The sequence below is a fragment of the Thalassophryne amazonica genome, chromosome 11, assembly GCF_902500255.1.
Source record: "Thalassophryne amazonica chromosome 11, fThaAma1.1, whole genome shotgun sequence".
NCBI classification, from domain to species: Eukaryota; Metazoa; Chordata; class Actinopteri; order Batrachoidiformes; family Batrachoididae; genus Thalassophryne; species Thalassophryne amazonica.
Window position 1 is genome coordinate 38,954,459 of NC_047113.1, and position 19,485 is coordinate 38,973,943.

Here is a 19,485-nt window from a genome sequence, read left to right on the forward strand (position 1 = left end):
GGCTTCAGGCGTAGAAGAAACAAAGTAGGATGTTTAACTGATGCATCGGCATAAATATAATGTAATAATAAATCAGTGTTGGATTTTATCAAGTTTTTATTACTTTTTTAATGCACAAAATGAGACAGCAGATGGCGCTGCGGTAACATCGTCACTCTGGAACGGACAGGAAGCGACATCACAATGACAGAAGAAGAAGAATCGGAAGTTGGAAGAGAGGCGAAGCGAACGGTAGGTGATAAATATAAAAGTGTTAAATTGGCTTATTTCTGTCATAGTTGTAAATCAAAGCATGACAGTGGAGCTTAATTGGATTTAAAGTGTCGAATGCAGTAGCGGCGCCGGGCATGTCGGTGTGTTTTGAGGAGAAGAGCGGGGTGGTTCCCTGTCAGACATCCTGGGGTTCCTGGTACCAAACCATGGACGAGGTCTTAATCGAAGTCAACGTGCCTCACGGGACTTCTGCCAAAGACGTCAAGTGCCATTTAGGCGCCAAACACATCGAATTACACGTTAAAGGGAAAGAAGTGTTCAAGGTACGCTCCTCGGATCACCAGTTTTTGGACTTGAGTAGATCTAAAAAGGTGGGTTCATAGTGAAGTCACCCCACTGCGAACTCGCCCCAGGTGAAGTCACCCCACTCTAGTAACACATTTCAGTTGTGATACGTTCAAGTAATAAATTATTTATATATACCAGTGGCATAATACACTTCAATTGTTGTTAGTTAGATGATTATTTGTTTTAATTGACCTTGTCCCACAAGGGGACAAGGTCCCCCGTAATAAGTGCACTAATCCTCATCAAGCGCCACAATGGTAGTGTCCACAGTGAGAAGCTAATCATAACTCTGCTTTCATACATGATTGTTCTACAAAAACAACATCTTGGTAGATGTACCAGAAACTGTCAAGTTGTTCATAGTGTATCTTGTAACGATTGTGATGAGTAATATTTAACCATTGTGACGAATACACCATTAACTTACATCATTTGGATTGGATCATTTGGATCAACACAGTGCCACACATGCCCAATTGAGAAACCACTTTATACTTTTGCATGTATCATTTCAGTCCTGTGACAGAAATGTAAGAAACACACTTAGGTGACTTTAGGTAACCTCACATAAATGAAGTGGGGTGACTGAAATGTAAGAAGCACACACTGAGTGGGGGGAGTTTGCAGTGGGGTGACTTCACTCGCTACCAAAATGTGGCTCTATTTTGACAATATCAGCTCTGGCTTTTAGACTGGTTTTGTTGTGCCGATATGTTTTTTTTTTCTTCTTCTTCTTCTTCTTCTTGTTCTTCTAAAATTGTAAATGTTTATTGTAATGTTGCGTTGTTGGCTTTTAGTTGCACTTCACAGGCTAGAATTCTGGACCTGTAGAAATGACATCACACAGAAAACATTCTGTGTCTTTTTTTGTGGGCGATCCCCTTTGTTTTCCATTCAGATTGCCATTTTCCAGACAGTTGAACCCGCTTATTCCAGTTAAGGTTATGGAGGCCTTGCGAAGTGGGGAGAACATGCCAACTCCACACAGAAGGGACCAGGTTGGACGCAAACCTGGGACCTTCTCACTGTGAGGCAACAGTGCTAACCACGAAGCCACCATATTGCCCCATCACCGACATTGGTTCAGACAAATCAGCTACCCCATATAAATGGACTACACTTCCATAACACTTCTCCATCCCATGAATATGCTCTTTTTTGAGACACCCTCTCTCTCTCTCATATATGTTGTTCATTCGGCAGCTCCCAGTTTTGTTCGGGTCGCCACAGCAGATAGAGCCAGATCCACATTGGTAATTGGCACAAGTTTTAACTCTTCCATTGCTTCATTTTAAAGTCGAATAAAACACGTGACATGAGGTAAACCTGGTTGTGCAACTAAACTTCACCTGATAAACCCCGTTTTTCTTAATCCATATGTCTTCTTATTAGCGTGTGTGTGTGTATAGTGTGGTGTATGTATGTGTATATATATATATATATGTATACATACATACATACACACACATGCGTGCACATACATTTTCCAAGATACTACGAGGCCTGTTAGAAAAGTATCCGACCTTTTTATTTTTTGCAAAAACCATATGGATTTGAATCACGTGTGATTGCATCAGCCAAGCTTGAACCTTCGTGCGCATGCTTTCAGAGAAATTGGTGCATGAGCTGGACATGCCAAGAACATGTCCTGTGAGGCTTCATCACGGCGTTGCTTGCGCCATGCGGCTCCGTCCCAACGCACGGAATTTCCTCCGCTCCTCTTTCCATGACAAAACTCTGTAACAGTGGAATGTGCCGTTCATTTCCAAACTGAACGCTGTGTTGATCCGGGACGTCATCTGACTACCACAGAAATTGCTGAAGACGTGGACATCAGCACTTTTTCCGTACATTGAGACAGATGTGCGGAGGAATTCTGGGCGTCGGGACGAGCCGCATGGTGCAAAGCAACGAAAAATTTGATGCAACAAGCTCCAAATCGTTCAGACATTTTATTCGCAATAAAAAATCCAACGAGAGGGGTGGACCACTGCTCACACAAAGCCTGCTCACAGGCGAATGACGCAACCGACAGGCGTGAAAAAACTCACACATGCGCACGAAGGTTCAAGCTGGCTGATGCAATCACACGTGATTCAAATCCATATGGTTTTTGCAAAAAATAAAAAGGTCGGATACTTTCTAACAGGCTCGTAGTTGCTAACTTTCATTATGTTCAACCATTCATAGCTACTGTGTTAACAGTACAACCAGTCTAAAAATTGTGCTAAAAGTGCTAAAAAAATTTAGGACTGTGTCTTCTCCTATATTCATTGCAGAATAAAAAAGAAAGTATGTTTTATCGTTAAAAAGATAATATCATGAAGGTTTTATTTTTTTAGTTACTTGTGGAAACTTATCAATTCTCAACGTCATAATTTTGATATGCTTCACAGGGAAAATTGTTTGGGACAACTATTTCTGACGAGGGTACATGGACATTGGGTAATTACAGTATATAATCTCAGTATGTTTTAGGAGGTCTATAAAGAAATAATGTGGCCAAGCTAATGAGTGAAAATTGGCTTTACTGGCTTAATATCTTTATCAAATTTCTGTTGAAAGTGTGTGTGTGTGTGTGTGTGTGTGTGTGGTGTGGTGTGTGTGTGTGTGTGTGTGGTGTGTGTGTGTGTGTGTGTGTGTGTGTGTGTGTGTGTGTGTGTATATATATATATATATATATATATATATATATATATATATATATATATATATATATATAATTCCTGCTTGCCTCTGATTCTTCTCAGAGGACAAGTGTCTTATTCGGATTATCCTGATGAGACAAACAGAGATGCAGGGACTGCTGGTCATCCTTGTTGGAGGGGGAGTATTGTGCAAATGCCTGGGTCCAGGACCAAATGCAGAGAAAGCTCACACTGGAGAGGTTCCAGCGGGAGGTTAGTCTGATCTAGTCAGTATGTTACGAAGACCGATCGTCTTCTGAAAGCTTCTTGGCTTTGAGATAAGAACATGCATTTAAAAAACAAATGTATAAGGAAGCCTGAATTGGATTTAAGAGCCAAAGATGGTGAAAGCTCTTTATAACCACTGCAGTATATTATATAAATGGTCTTACCAGTGCATGTTTCTATCCAACAGTGGTGAGCACAGCAAACCAAAAAGTTAGCTTTGATAACCTCTAATCAGCTAACTGAAAAGTACAGATAAACCACCCAAAAAATTATCGGAAGCTACAGCTAACCGATAACTTTCAATATTGTCTCCAGTACACTTGCACCTACTAACATGCTGATTTTGAGTTTTAACACCATGATCACTTCTGGTAGCATCAAAGGCGACCACAAACTCAAACAATTAGTCAGCATTTCTGTCTTTGTGCGCCCTGCCCACTACTGTAAGCTCCTGTTTACTGCATAGCTTGCAGCAGTGGAGCAGCGAAGCTCAACTCGACACACACAAAAGTCATTATTCCTTTACAGAATACAGCAGTGTCGCCGTGAGGCAGAGGTCTTGGAAAATAAAGCAGTTTTGACTTATAGTTTTGATTTATAAATCAAATTTATATGGATAGAACAGCTCCATTAATGTCAATTCTGTAATTTGTACAAAGTTAAAATATAACATCCATCCATCCATTTTCTTCCGCTTTATCCGGAGTCGGATCGCGGGGGCAGCAGCTCAAGCAAAGCCGACCAGACCTCTCGATCCACACACACCTCTCCCAGCTCCTCCGGGGGAACCCCAAGGCGTTCCCAAGCCAGCCGAGAGATGTAGTCCCTCCAGCATGTCCTGGGTCTTCCCCGGGGCCTCCTCCCAATGGGACGTGCCCGGAACACCTCTCCAGCGAGGCGTCCAGGGGGCATCCGGAAAAGATGCCCGAGCCATCTCTTTCGACGTGGAGGAGCAGCGGCTCGACTCCGAGCTCCTCCCGAGTGAGCGAGCTCCTCACCCTATCTCTAAGGGAGCGCCCAGCCACCCTGCGGAGGCCGCTTGTACTCGTGATCTCGTTCTTTAAATAATGCACTAAGTCATAAACAGTTACATAGATTATGCCTGTTTGTTTCTGTTGTTCAGGATCTGGGATGAGACCTCTCTCAAATCTGAACTGTTCAAATGCAATGCAATTTGCAAATGCTACAAGGTAGCACCAGCAAGGTAGTCATTATCACATATACTACTGATCAGCAGTAACAACTTTGACTTTCGTGGTAGTACACGATCCTCCCATTTGGGTGCAGAGCTGGTGGCAATACGGGCACGCAGAGGTCTCAAACTACCGCTGGAGTGACCTAAGTAAATCGCCTAGAGTCGACCCATGATTCCCAAGCATCAGATAAACAACAGGCATAATCTATGTAACTGTTATATGAAGAAACACTTACTTTGTGCTGCTGCCAGTGGCTACAAGATGTAGCTACTCTTGTTGTCATCACCCGCAGATGGTTTTCACGCCACACTCGCAGTATACCATCTCGCACTAGGGACACCTCATTAAGCGCAACTTTACAAGTATTACAGTCTGCAACCTGTTCGCCAATATCACCCACATGACACCCACGAGCTACTAAAGCAATAAAAGGAAGGTCCGTAGCTTCGGAGCTGTGCTAAGCTAATGCTAAGTTGTGATTGCAGGCCTGTCATTTATTCTAAATTACACTATAATTATTTTGTCATTACAAAGTGATTTATTTTGTGTTCATAATGAATATAGTAGAATTGGTATTAATAAATTCATGGTTAATACAAAATCCCAGGCCACTGGACTGTTTTCCAACATGCGCAGGGCTCTGGACTACAATGTCCGCTGTCGCACAGTGGCTGCTGCCGTATTCCGATCTACCGGAAGTGAGCAAAATTGTACAGTTGACGCGGTGAATGAACAATTGAAGTGGGTAAAGTGGAGGTGCTAAAATCGAGGCAGTGAATTAAATTAGCCAATGTTATATTGTAAGACAATCATATTTATAATGATTAATATTTACCATAATGTGATTTTAATGGGCATCCAAATTTAACGATTCTAATTTTCAAAGGGGCAATATTAATCAGATGGTTGGTTGTTTTTACATCACTCATTTTCATGTTCAGTACTTCACACCTTCCATTTTTACAAGTCCAGTTTTACACTTTTGATTTTTTGCCACATTCAATATTTACTGTTTTCACTTTCGCAGCATCGGTCGGCATCACCGCGATTGCTCTCATTGCCTCCGAATGCGCTTTCTGCGGGCTCGGTAAACGCAGCAGCGGGCCACTCACACCGCCCTCCTGTCTGCTGTGCTGAGCTGCGCCAAATCTGGCAACAGGTCCAGAGACTACGCTCACAGTTTTTTGATCCGGATGTTGACCGTAGACGCAGAGCTCCGTGGCCATCGAGAGAGGACTTGGATTCTTTGTGGGGTCCCACATCCGTACCTCCGGAGGCAGTGAGCAAAGGGAGAGTATGCGCAATGTGTTCTGCGTGTGTCTATTATAATCTTTCTAATTTATAATCTCGCACAGAAGAAAGAGTGTTTACACAAGAGAGGAAAAGTGAGAAAATGTTAATGCCTGCTTGAGAAAAGTGTGTAGTGAGGGGTTTTACAGCCTTAAAAAATCTATAATAATTGCAAAAAATAGCGCTGACTACTTCGCGGATTTCATTTATCGCGGGTTATTTTTAGAACGTAACTCCCGTAATAAACGAGGGACCACTGTGTGTGTATACGAGTATGTATATATGTACGAGGTCTGTTAGAAAAGTATCCGACCTTTTATTTTTTTCAAAACCATATGGATTTGAATCACGTGTGATTGCATCAGCCAAGCTTGAACCTTCGTGCACATGCGTGAGTTTTTTTCACGCCTGTCGGTTGCGTCATTCGCCTGTGAGCAGGCTTTGTGTGAGCAGTGGTCCACCCCTCTCGTCTGATTTTTATTGCGAATAAATGTCTGAACGATTTGGAGCTTTGCTGCATCAATTTTTTCCAGAAACTGTGAGAGACCTCCAGGTGGACACCATTCGGAAAATTCAAATGACTTTCAGGGACGATTTATGGGGATTACACAGATTAAGGAGTGCTCCAGCTGGTTTAAAGACCGCCCACAGCTGCTGAGAGCGCGCCGCGCGCCGATCGACAGCTCAGACCCCGCTGAAACAACCAGATCATTTCCACGTGAAGGCTTTGTTGATCAGGATCCACTTGGATGCTGTACTCCTCTGAAAAAGAGAGCTTTAAATCAGAAGTGTCCTGGACTCCGTGGTATAACTCACAAACTCGTAGCTTAAAGCAGATAACCCGTAGTTGGAGAGGAAATGGCGTCTCACTAATTTAGAAGATCTTCACTTAGCCTGGAAAAAGAGTCTGTTGCTCTATAAAAAAAAGCCCTCCGTAAAGCTAGGACATCTTTCTACTCATCACTAATTGAAGAAAATAAGAACAAACCCAGGTTTCTTTTCAGCACTGTAGCCAGGCTGACAAAGAGTCAGAGCTCTATTGAGCTGAGTATTCCATTAACTTAACTAGTAATGACTTCATGACTTTCTTTGCTAAACAAAATTTTAACTATTAGAGAAAAAATTACTCATAACCATCCCAAAGACGTATCGTATCTTGGGCTGCTTTCAGTGATGCCGGTATTTGGTTAGACTCTTTCTCTCCGATTGTTCTGTCTGAGTTATTTTCATTAGTTACTCATCCAAACCATCAACATGTTTATTAGACCCCATTCCTACAGGCTTGCTCAAGGAAGCCCTACCATTATTTAATGCTTCGATCTAAATATGATCAATCTATCTTTGTTAGTTGGCTATGTACCACAGGCTTTTAAGGTGGCAGTAATTAAACCATTACTTAAAAAGCCATCACTTGACCCAGCTATCTTAGCTAATTATAGGGCCAATCTCCAACCTTCCTTTTCTCTCTAAAATTCTTGAAAGGGTAGTTGTAAAACAGCTAACTGATCATCTGCAGAGGAATGGTCTATTTGAAGAGTTTCAGTCAGGTTTTAGAATTCATCATAGTACAGAAACAGCATTAGTGAAGGTTACAAATGATCTTCTTATGGCCTCGGACAGTGGACTCATCTCTGTCTTGTTCTGTTAGACCTCAGTGCTGCTTTTGATACTGTTGACCATAAAATTTTATTACAGAGATTAGAGCATGCCATAGGTATTAAAGCACTGCGCTGCGGTGGTTTGAATCATATTTGTCTAATAGATTACAATTTGTTCATGTAATGGGGAATCTTCTTCACAGACTAAAGTTAATTATGGAGTTCCACAAGGTTCTGTGCTAGGACCAATTTTATTCACTTTATATAGCTTCCCTTAGGCAGTATTATTAGACGGTATTGCTTAAATTTTCATTGTTACGCAGATGATACCCAGCTTTATCTATCCATGAAGCCAGAGGACACACACCAATTAGCTAAACTGCAGGATTGTCCTTACAGACATAAAGACATGGATGACCTCTAATTTCCTGCTTTTAAACTCAGATAAAACTGAAGTTATTGTACTTGGCCCCACAAATCTTAGAAACATGGTGTCTAACCAGATCCTTACTCTGGATAGCATTACCCTGACCTCTAGTAATACTGTGAGAAATCTTGGAGTCATTTTTGATCAGGATATCAATCAATCAATTTCAATCAATTTTTTTATATAGCGCCAAATCACAACAAACAGTTGCCCCAAGGCGCTTTATATTGTAAGGCAAGGCCATACAATAATTATGTAAAACCCCAACGGTCAAAACGACAGTGGGAAGGAAAACCTCCCTTTTAACAGGAAGAAACCTCCAGCAGAACCAGGCTCAGGGAGGGGCAGTCTTCTGCTGGGACTGGTTGGGGCTGAGGGAGAGAACCAAGAAAAAGACATGCTGTGGAGGGGAGCAGAGATCGATCACTAATGATTAAATGCAGAGTGGTGCATACAGAGCAAAAAGAGAAAGAAACAGTGCATCATGGGAACCCCCCAGCAGTCTACGTCTATAGCAGCATAACTAAGGGATGGTTCAGGGTCACCTGATCCAGCCCTAACTATAAGCTTTAGCAAAAAGGAAAGTTTTAAGCCTAATCTTAAAGTAGAGAGGGTGTCTGTCTCCTGATCTGAATTGGGAGCTGGTTCCACAGGAGAGGAGCCTGAAAGCTGAAGGCTCTGCCTCCCATTCTAACTCTTACAAACCCTAGGAAACTACAAGTAAGCCCTGCAGTCTGAGAGCGAAGCGCTCTATTGGGGTGATATGGTACTACGAGGTCCCTAAGATAAGATGGGACCTGATTATTCAAAACCTTATAAGTAAGAAGAAGAATTTTAAATTCTATTCTAGAATTAACAGGAAGCCAATGAAGAGAGGCCAATATGGGTGAGATATGCTCTCTCCTAGTCCCCGTCAGTACTCTAGCTGCAGCATTTTGAATTAACTGAAGGCTTTTTAGGGAACTTTTAGGACAACCTGATAATAATGAATTACAATAGTCCAGCCTAGAGGAAATAAATGCATGAATTAGTTTTTCAGCATCACTCTGAGACAAGACCTTTCTGATTTTAGAGATATTGCGTAAATGCAAAAAAGCAGTCCTACATATTTGTTTAATATGCGCTTTGAATGACATATCAGAAGTGTCTGACTCCGTGGTATAACTCACAAACTCGTAGCTTAAAGCAGATAACCCGTAAGTTGGAGAGGAAATGGCGTCTCACTAATTTAGAAGATCTTCACTTAGCCTGGAAAAAGAGTCTGTTGCTCTATAAAAAAGCCCTCCGTAAAGCTAGGACATCTTTCTACTCATCACTAATTGAAGAAAATAAGAACAACCCCAGGTTTCTTTTCAGCACTGTAGCCAGGCTGACAAAGAGTCAGAGCTCTATTGAGCTGAGTATTCCATTAACTTTAATTCCTGACGCGCGGAATTCCTACGCTCCTCTTTCCATGACAAGAACTCCTGTAACAGTGGAGTGTGCCGTTAATTTCCAAACTGGACGCTGTGGACATCAGTACTTTTTCGGCACATTGAGACAGATGTGCGGAGGAATTCCGCGCGTCGCGGTGGAGCCGCATGGCACAAAGCAACGCCGTGATGAAGCCTCACAGGACATGTTCTGGCATGTCCAGGCTCATCCACAATTTCTTGGTTAGTCACACGACTGAAAACCCACCGACAGCCGTCTGAAAGCCATCTGAAAGCCGTCCTGTGAGACCAACACGGAGGTGGTTTTGTGCCGCGCCATGAACGGCTCCGTGGCGCATCCCTCCGCTTTTCTTTCCATGAAAAAATCTCCTGTAACAGTGGAATGTGCCGAAAAAGTGCTGATGTCCACGTCTCCTGCCATTTTTGTGTAAGTCAGACGACGTCCCAGGTCAACAAAGCCTTCACGTTGGAAATGATCTGGTTGTTTCAGCGGGGTGTCAGCCTGTCGATCGGCGCGCTCTCAGCAGCTGTGGGCGGTCTTTAAACCGGCTGGAGCACTCCTTAATCTGTGTAATCCCCATAAAATCGTCCCTGAAAGCCATTTGAATTTTCCGAATGGTTACCACCTGGAGGTCTCTCACAGTTTCTGGAAAAAATTGATGTAGCAAAGCTCCAAATCGTTCAGACATTTATTCGCAATAAAAATCCGACGAGGGGGTGGACCACTGCTCACACAAAGCCTGCTCACAGGCGAATGATGCAACCGACAGGCGTGAAAAAACTGTCGGTTGCGTCATTTGCTTGTAAGCAGCCTTTGTGTGAGGACGGGTGGAGTCTCTTCGTTTTTTTTCTTTGCAAGGAAATGGCGGAACGACTGGAGCAGCGCGACTGCATCAAATTTTGCCAGAAACTGAGCGACAGCCAGGTGGAAACATTCGGATTATTCAGACGGCTTTCGGTGACGATCCTATGGGCATCACACAGATTAAGGAGCGGTACAATCGGTTTAAAGATGGCCGCATAACGGTGGAGAGCGCGCCACGCTCCGGGTGGCCATCAACATGCTGAAATGACCAGATCATTTCCAAAGTGAATGCTGTGGTGATGTGGGACCGTTGTGTGACTTTGTGTGTGTGAAATTGCGGACATCAGGTGGACATCAGCACTTTTTTGGCACATTCCAATGTGACAAGATTTTGCCATGAAAAGAGTTGCAGCGAAATTCATCGGCACGAAGCTGATGGCGCAGCAAAAGCGCCTCCGTGATGAAGTCTCATAGGACATGTTGTGACATGCCCAGCTCTTCCACAATTTCTCAGATAGTCACACGACTGAAAAGCCACTGAAAGCCGTCTGAATCTTCCGAATGGTTTCCACCTGGCTGTCGCCCAGTTTCTGGCAAAATTTGATGCAGTCGCGCTGCTCCAGTCGTTCCGCCATTTCCTTGCAAAGAAAAAACGAAGAGACTCCACCCGTCCTCACACAAAGGCTGCTTACAAGCAAATGACGCAACCGACAGGCATGAAAAAAAAATCATGCATGCGCACGAAGGTTCAAGGTTGGCTCATGCAAGCACACGTCATTCAAATCCATCAGGTTTTTGAAAAAAATAAAAAGGTTGGACACTTTTCTAACAGACCTCGTGTGTGTGTGTGTGTGTGTGTGTGTGTGTGTGTGTGTGTGTGTGTGTGTGTGTGTGTGTGTGTATATATATATACACACACACACACACCTCTGGGACAAAGAGAACAGACAGTGTTTGACATAAGCAAGATGTTAAAGAGCAAACAGGAAGCAATTGCACAATGATTCCAATTGAAAATAATACAGAAGCAACCTGAGCTTCTTCTGGCATTTTTACATAAAACAAACACAATAACAGCATCTATAACCCAGAGAATATATTCACGAGAGAGAGGCACTATATACAAAGGGTTTAATGCTGTTGTCCATGTGGAACCTGATCAGAGCATCGAAAATGCATTTCTCCTGTCGTGAATGTCCTGAGATTACCCATAATGCACTGGACACAGTATGTCCATACAAAAACCTTCAAAATTAGTTCATTACTTTAAAACTAAAACATATCTGATATTTTCACTTTATTAAACTTCAGAAGTGATGTTAATTTAAATAACTTGTCCGAAATTAGTTTGGTTAAAATTTTAACCATAAATTAAAACTGTATGCCTCTGGATGACTTGGGTGATATTGCCAGTGAACTAGTAAGGGGTCGAAAGAAATTAGGGTTTTTTTTCCTCTCTTTTCTCTGAGCAGTTCTCCTTTGTCTGCAGAGGATAGAGTAGTTTCTCCTGGAACTTGCTCTCCTCTGTTTGTAGAGGATAGAACTGTCCTTCTATTACACTCCAGTCTTTGATGTTAGACTTCATAAATGTTAACAGTCTAAAAATTATCGGACGAAAATTAATCAGAAGATAATTAGTCCACTGATGGTTTTCAAAATTATCTGAAAAGCTAATCCGATAATGAAAACATTGGCTTCAGTAATTAGTGGTTAGCAGAACTTTGCCCACCACTGCTATCCAACTAATAATCTGACTGCTTGACCCAACAGCAGAATTCTGGTTATAGTTGCAGTTTCTTTCTGTTGATTAAAACTATGCAGAATGACTCTTTTGTTACAGATGGACTGGTCAGGTCCATACGTATTTGCACATGATTATTGCTTCTGCATGCTGCAGCTGCAGTGGTGGGCACAGTTCCAGTAATCCGATAACCAATAATTATCGAAGATAATGTTTTCATTATCAGATTATCTTTTCAGATAACTTTGAATACCAATATCGGACTCATTATCTTCCAATAAATTTTTGTCTGATAATTTTAGACCGTTAACGTGGTAAACAAAGCTGAACAGCTACAAATTCTTATAAAATTTTAATTTAAAATTTTCAGGTGAACACCTATCCATTAAATGTTTTGTAGTAGATGTAGTTCTACCCTCTGCAAATCGAAGAGAGCTGTTTCTAGAAGAAACCGCTCTATCCTCTGCAGGTAAAGGAGAACTGGTCACAAAAAAAACCCCACTCATTTCTTTTAACCCCATACTGATACAACGGCAATATCACCCAAGTCATCCAGAGGTATACATTTTTAACTTATGGTTCAAATTTTAACCAAACTAATTTTGGACAAGTTATTTAAAATAATGTCATGTCTGAAGTTTTATGAAGTGAAAATATCAGATATATGTTTTAGTTTTAAAGTAATGTGCTAATTTTTAAGGTTTTAGTGTGGACATGCTGTGTCCAGGTGCATTATGGGTATAGGATAATCTCAGTACGTTCACGACATGAAAAATGCATTTGACACACTCTGATCAGGCTCCACGGATAACAGCATTAAACTCTAGTGCCTAAAACTCTTGTGAATATATTCCCTGGGTTTATAGATGTTATTGTGCTTGCATTTATTAAATTCCACGCATCTTAAAGCAGAGTAGCAGCAGACACAGATTATCTGGAATTTTGTTTTGGCAAGTCTCTACTGCCATCTACTGGCCAGTAGTGTTTATGGCAGTATTCAAACTGAAGCTGGGCTGATATTTTCAATCACTGTACTCTGTTCCAGCTCAAACTGTACCACAGAACCAGACGGTGTAAAAGTTCAGAGCGCCCGATTTATGTTCTCACACACATTGTACGTTCAAAACCACACGTCGGACTCGTGTTTCCAGAAGCAAAATGTAAACGGAAGCTTTTTTTCAAACTTAATTTACAAAAAACTCTTGATGGGAGACAAAGTTTAAAAAAACAAAACAAAAAAAAACATTACAAGGCAGGTCTGCGGTGTTTGCACAGGCACAGTGCGAGAGGTGGTCGTGAGATGTTAAACGCAGCTCATTACTCCATGTATACTAAACGATGTAGGACGTGCGATTAACCTGAAACTCAGTGCGATCCAAAAAATTCCCTCACCAATGAAAATTCAACTGAAAAGACCAAAATTCGCAGATCATGGCAGTGTTATATTTATTTTGACACCAGTTATATCAGACGGTTATCTAATTACAACTTGGCTTTTTTTTGTTTGTTTGTTTTGAAAATGCCTTTTTTTGCGCATTTTACAAAAGCACATATAACTGTAAACACCAACACATGACACACCTCACATTAACGTGTTGGTTTACATAACCAATCAGTGTAGCGGAGGCACATTTTACCCAGAATGCCATCTGTCTGTTTGTTACAAAACTTCAGAATTAGTGCATTATTCCATATTAAAAGATATGTTATATCTTAACTTTGAACAAATGACAGAATTGACATTAATGGAATTAGTCTATCAGTATTCATTTTATTTACACCAAACCATAACTCAGCATTGCTTTATTTTCCAAGACCTCAGCCTGGTGGGAGCGTTGTGATTGAGTAGAGTTGAGCTTTGTAGCTCCTCTCAGCCTACCGCTGGGTAATAGGGAGAGTCGGGAGTTTTCCTGGTGGGCTGGTCCAACCTGGGGCAGTTGTGAGGGGGTGTTAATATATGCATACATATATGACCACCACTGTTAGGCTACACAGCAAGACACTTGGGCTGCTGTATCTTAAAGAGAAGACATTAAGTGTTATAAATGTTTTACAATCATGAAAATTCACAAGAAAATAACTTAAGACTGCTTCTTTTGTGACGCTGTTATCTTTTCCAGGTAGGGACATACCATTACACGTTTAACACCCCTATGCATTCATTACAGTTAGTTCCGTCCATTCAAGCCCTGTGCACTCAGATGGGACTTGCGCTACTAGCAAGTATAGGAGGATTGGCCCGTGAGTGAAAAGATGGACAGAAAAAAGCCAGGTGGAGCTGAAAAAGCTAGATTAAGAAAAAGAAAAGCTTTGGAGGAAGATGCTGCCAAGTGTGCAAAGCTCACAGATATTTTTTCAAGAAGACAGAGCGAAGAGGGAAATGGTAAATAGGGCCGGGCATAACAGGCTACGCCTGTTGATGCCAGGATGTCAGCCATATCAACATTTGTAGTCCAGCACCACCTCTTGCAGCTACTTACAGATTTCACTGACTTGGCTGGGCATACACTGTACAATATTTTCAATCGTTGTACTTGGCTCCAGCTCAAACTGTACGACAAAACCGAAGGGTTTAAAAGTCCAGAGCGCACGATTCATGGTCTCACACTGTACGGCCGATGCTCTGATGCGATCTGACTGCTCACATTGTACGTTCAAAAACGACACGTCGGGGTCACGTTTCTTTTTTTTTTTTTAAATTTATTTCATGTCTATCAGCACGCACAGTGAGTGAAATCAGGTGGGGAGACTGAACGTATATGCGCACACAGCAGACAGCAACATGATTCAAGAGAGGATGGTAAAAAAAAAGAAAACATAAACATTCATAACAGGTGTTGCTACTTACACTGTTGTATAAATAAACTATATTTCATACAGCGTCTTACAGCTGTGCAAGGTGCAGCAACTTATTCCCTCATCTGTTGTAAATACTGTTGTTGGTGTGTGTGTGTGTGTGTGTGTGTGTGCACGCGCATATATACGTTGTCTCCCCCCACCTGATTCCACTCACTGTGCACGCTATAGGCATGAACTTTAATATGATATTAGGCTATGCGAGGGAACGCAATTTAAAAAACCAAACAAACAAAAAAAACAAGACTTTACATGAGATCACTGTTTCCTCTCTCCGGTGTTTGCACATGCACAGTGCGCGACGTAATCAGCGCCTAGATGCCTGTAGCGCTGCTTCAGCAGCGCAGAACCCTCACGAGTCACGACAGCTGACCAAAATATCAAACAGGTTTGTTTTTCATCCGACCATATGATTCCCCATCGGGAGGTGGTCGTGAGATGTTAATCGCAGCTCGTTATTCCATGTAGACTGCACGACGCAGGATGCACGATTAAGATGAAACTCGGCGCGATCCAAAAAAATTCTCGTACGAGCGAAAAATCAGCTGATAAAGGGCTGAAAATCGCACAGTGTAAGCCCAGGTGGTGCACTGGTGAGTTAATAATACCGTTCTTGTTTTAACTAACTTTTTCTTTCTATTATAAGCCACCCAATTTTCACAGTGAGTCAGCACATAAATGCTGGATTTAAATGCCACAGCAGAACTCTTATTATCCCTGTGCCCTGGCAGTCTGTGGGCCGGTTGGATATGAAACTCCCAGGCTGAAAAATGCTCCCAGCACGCCCCTGCTCTCAGCTGCGTTTGTGCTGGAAGCCATGTAGTAAACTGGAGCTTCCAGCAGGGGGCAGGACACTCATAGATGGAAGTGCTGACTCATTGTTTGGATTCTGTGGTCGCCTTTGATGCGTTCAGAAACGATCGTGGTGTTAAACTTAAAATCAGCTTGTTAGTAGTTGCAAGTGTACCGGAGACAATACTGGAATTTATCGGTCATCGGTTATCTGTAACTTCTGATACATTTTTGGGTGGTTTATCGTTTTAACTTAATCAGATAACTGAAAAGTAATCTTTGATAATCTGTTATCAAAGTAAATTTTTTGGTTATCTGTGCCCACCACTGTGCAGCTGAAATGTCATTTTTAAGAAAATCCTTCTTTGTTCCTCTCCACCATGAAGCTGTTAACTGGTGATGCAAGAGAAATGTTTCATTATACAGTTTCTCCAATTACACATGTACGGTAGTGTTCAGAATAATAGTAGTGCTATGTGACTAAAAAGATTAATCCAGGTTTTGAGTATATTTCTTATTGTTACATGGGAAACAAGGTACCAGTAGATTCAGTAGATTCTCACAAATCCAACAAGACCAAGCATTCATGATATGCACACTCTTAAGGCTATGAAATTGGGCTATTAGTAAAAAAAAAAAAAAAAAAAAAAAAGTAGAAAAGGGGGTGTTCACAATAATAGTAGCATCTGCTGTTGATAGTTTTGGGTTTTTAGCGTCATGTTCAAACTGCTTTTTTTAGCAATCCTGTGAATCACTAAACTAGTATTTAGTTGTATAACCACAGTTTTTCATTTCTTCACATCTGCGAGGCATTAATTTTGTTGGTTTGGAACCAAGATTTTGCTCATTTACTAGTGTGCTTGGGGTCATTGTCTTGTTGAAACACCCATTTCAAGGGCATGTCCTCTTCAGCATAAGGCAACATGACCTCTTCAAGTATTTTGACATATCCAAACTGATCCATGATACCTGGTTTGCGATATATAGGCCCAACACCATAGTAGGAGAAACATGCCCATATCATGATGCTTGCACCACCATGCTTCACTGTCTTCATTGTGAACTGTGGCTTGAATTGAGAGTTTGGGGGTCATCTCACAAACTGTCTGCGGCACTTGGACCCAAAAAAAACAATTTTACTCTCATCAGTCCACAAAATATTCCTCCATTTCTCTTTAGGCCAGTTGATGTGTTCTTTGGCAAATTGTAACCTCTTCTGCACGTCTTTTATTTAACAGAGGGACTTTGCAAGGGATTCTTGCAAATAATTTTTTTTCCTTCCCACTGTAGCCAAGTGCTTGCTCACAGGGGGTCATTTTGACCGTTGGGGTTTTACATAATTATTGTATGGCCTTGCCTTACAATATAAAGCTCCTTGGGGCAACTGTTTGTTGTGATTTGGTGCTATATAAAAAAAAAAAAATTTGATTGATAAATTAGCTTCACACAGGCGTCTTCTGTCACAGCACTTACAGGTAACTCCAGACTGTCTTTGATCATCCTGGAGCTGATCAATGGGTGAGCCTTTGCCATTCTGGTTATTCTTCTATCCATTTTGATGGTTGTTTTCTACCATGCATCTTTTTTTTTTTTTTTTGTCCATTTTAAAGCATTGGAGATCACTGTAGATGATCCGCCTATAATTTTTTGCCCCTCGTATAAGTTTTTCCCTCTCCAATCAACTTTTTAATCAAACTACGCTGTTCTTCTGAACAATGTCTTGAACGTCCCATTTTCCTCAGGCTTTCAAAGAGAAAAGCATGTTCAACAGCTGCTGGCTTCATCCTTAAATAGGGGACACCTGATTCACACCTGTTTGTTCCACAAAATTGACGAACTCACTGACTGAATGCCACACTACTATTATTGTGAACACCTCCTTTTCTACTTTTTTTTACTAATAGCCCAATTTCATAGCCTTAAGAGTGTGCATATCATGAATGATTGGTCTTGTTGGATTTGAGAATCTGCTGAATCTACTGGTACCTTGTTTCCCATGTAACAATGGGATTTTTGGATTAAAATTGATTAATCTATAACCTGGATTAATCTTTTTAGTCACATAGCATTACTATTACTCTGAACACTACTGTGTAAGTTTGTAACTCTGGGAGTTTATTCAGTGACTTGGAAACTGTCCATCCTCTGATTTGTCTAAAGAGAACTGGCTGTAAAAAGGTATTGATGCTTATGTTTAGTTTGTCCAATTCCTTACACGTTGTAAAATAGAGAGAAAATTGCTTTAATTTGTGGTGGTGTTAAATCCCTTGAATTAAATTTGAAAGTCTATTATGGTACACAGAATCAAAGTAGTCAGTGTCCCAATAATTATAGACCTGGGTGGTTTGTCATAGCAGATGAAAATGTACACACCAAGATTAGCAAGTGGCAGCATGGTTACTGTTGCATTCACCTGCTTGTAAATTTTCCACTCTTCCAGAATCCTGGATTTGACTTCAGTGGAGCAGAGATCTCTGGCAACTTTGCTGGCGGTGGCCCGGACTTCTCCAGCTTACAGAAATGATGTCAAAACGCTACATGCTGTCATTATGAACAGTACTGAGGAGATTCATGGTGTGCAGCTGCACAGTGCTTCCATCACATGAGGCCCCAAAATAAGACTTGCTTTCAGCAAAACCTTAATTTGAGAACATTTTCCAGCACAGTTGTAACTGACAATTGATTTTCTCCAGTGTTTTGGTGTATTATCGCAGCACAAATTTTCTCAGTGATCACAAAAAAAAAAGGTCAAGAGGAAATGTGTTGTGGAAAAGCTTTCGAAATATACAACCCCTAGCAAAAATTATGGAATCACTGGCCTCGGAGGATGTTCATTCGGTTGTTTAATTTTGTAGAAAAAAAGCAGATCACAGACATGACACAAAACTAAAGTCTTTTCAAATGGCAACTTTCTGGCTTTAAAAAACACTATAAGAAATAAATAAAAAAAAAAAAAATTGTGGCAGTCAGTAACGGTTACTTTTTTAGACCAAGCAGAGGGGAAAAAAATATGGAATCACTCAATTCTGAGGAAAAAATTATGGAATGATCCTGTAAATTTTCATCCCCAAAACTAACACCTGCATCAAATCAGATCTGCTCATTAGTCTGCATCTAAAAAGGAGTGATCACACCTTGGAGAGCTGTTGCACCAAGTGGACTGACATGAATTATGGCTCCAACACGAGAGATGTCAATTGAAACAAAGGAGAGTATTATCAAACTTAAAAGAGGGTAAATCATCACGCAATGTTGCAAAAGATGTTGGTTGTTCACAGTCAGCTGTGTCTAAACTCTGGACCAAATACAAACAACATGGGAAGGTTGTTAAAGGCAAACAGTGGTAGACCAAGGAAGACATCAAAGCGTCAAGACAGGAAACTTATAGCAATATGTCTCAAAAATCGAAAATGCACAACAAAACAAATGAACGAATGGGAGGAAACTGGAGTCAACGTCTGTGACCGAACTGTAAGAAACCACCTAAAGGCAATGGGATTTACATACAGAAAAGCTAAACGAAAGCCATCATTAACACCTAAACAGAAAAAAACAAGGTTACAATGGGCTAAGGAAAAGCAATCGTGGACTGTGGATGAAAGTCATATTCAGTGATGAATCTCGAATTTGCATTGGGCAAGGTGATGATGCTGGAACTTTTGTTTGGTACCGTTCCAATGAGATTTATAAAGATGACTGCCTGAAGAGAAATGTAAATTTCCACAGTCATTGATGATATGGGGCTGCATGTCAGGTAAAGGCACTGGGGAGATGGCTGTCATTACATCATCAATAAATGCACAAGTTTACGTTGATATTTTGGACACTTTTCTTATCCCATCAATTGAAAAGATGTTTGGGGATGATGAAA

General features: G+C 41.2%; 1 protein-coding gene across 1 annotated transcript; it reads left to right on the forward strand.

The window, feature by feature from the left end:
- The first annotated feature begins 184 nt into the window (after nt 1-184).
- Nucleotides 185-18,404, forward strand: nudcd2 (NudC domain containing 2). Its single transcript, XM_034181251.1, is given in 5 exon segments — nt 185-536; nt 2,958-3,006; nt 3,312-3,345; nt 3,347-3,461; nt 18,055-18,404. Coding segments are annotated over 5 exon segments (471 nt in total). The 5' UTR covers nt 185-347; the 3' UTR covers nt 18,139-18,404.
- The last annotated feature ends 1,081 nt before the right edge of the window (nt 18,405-19,485 follow it).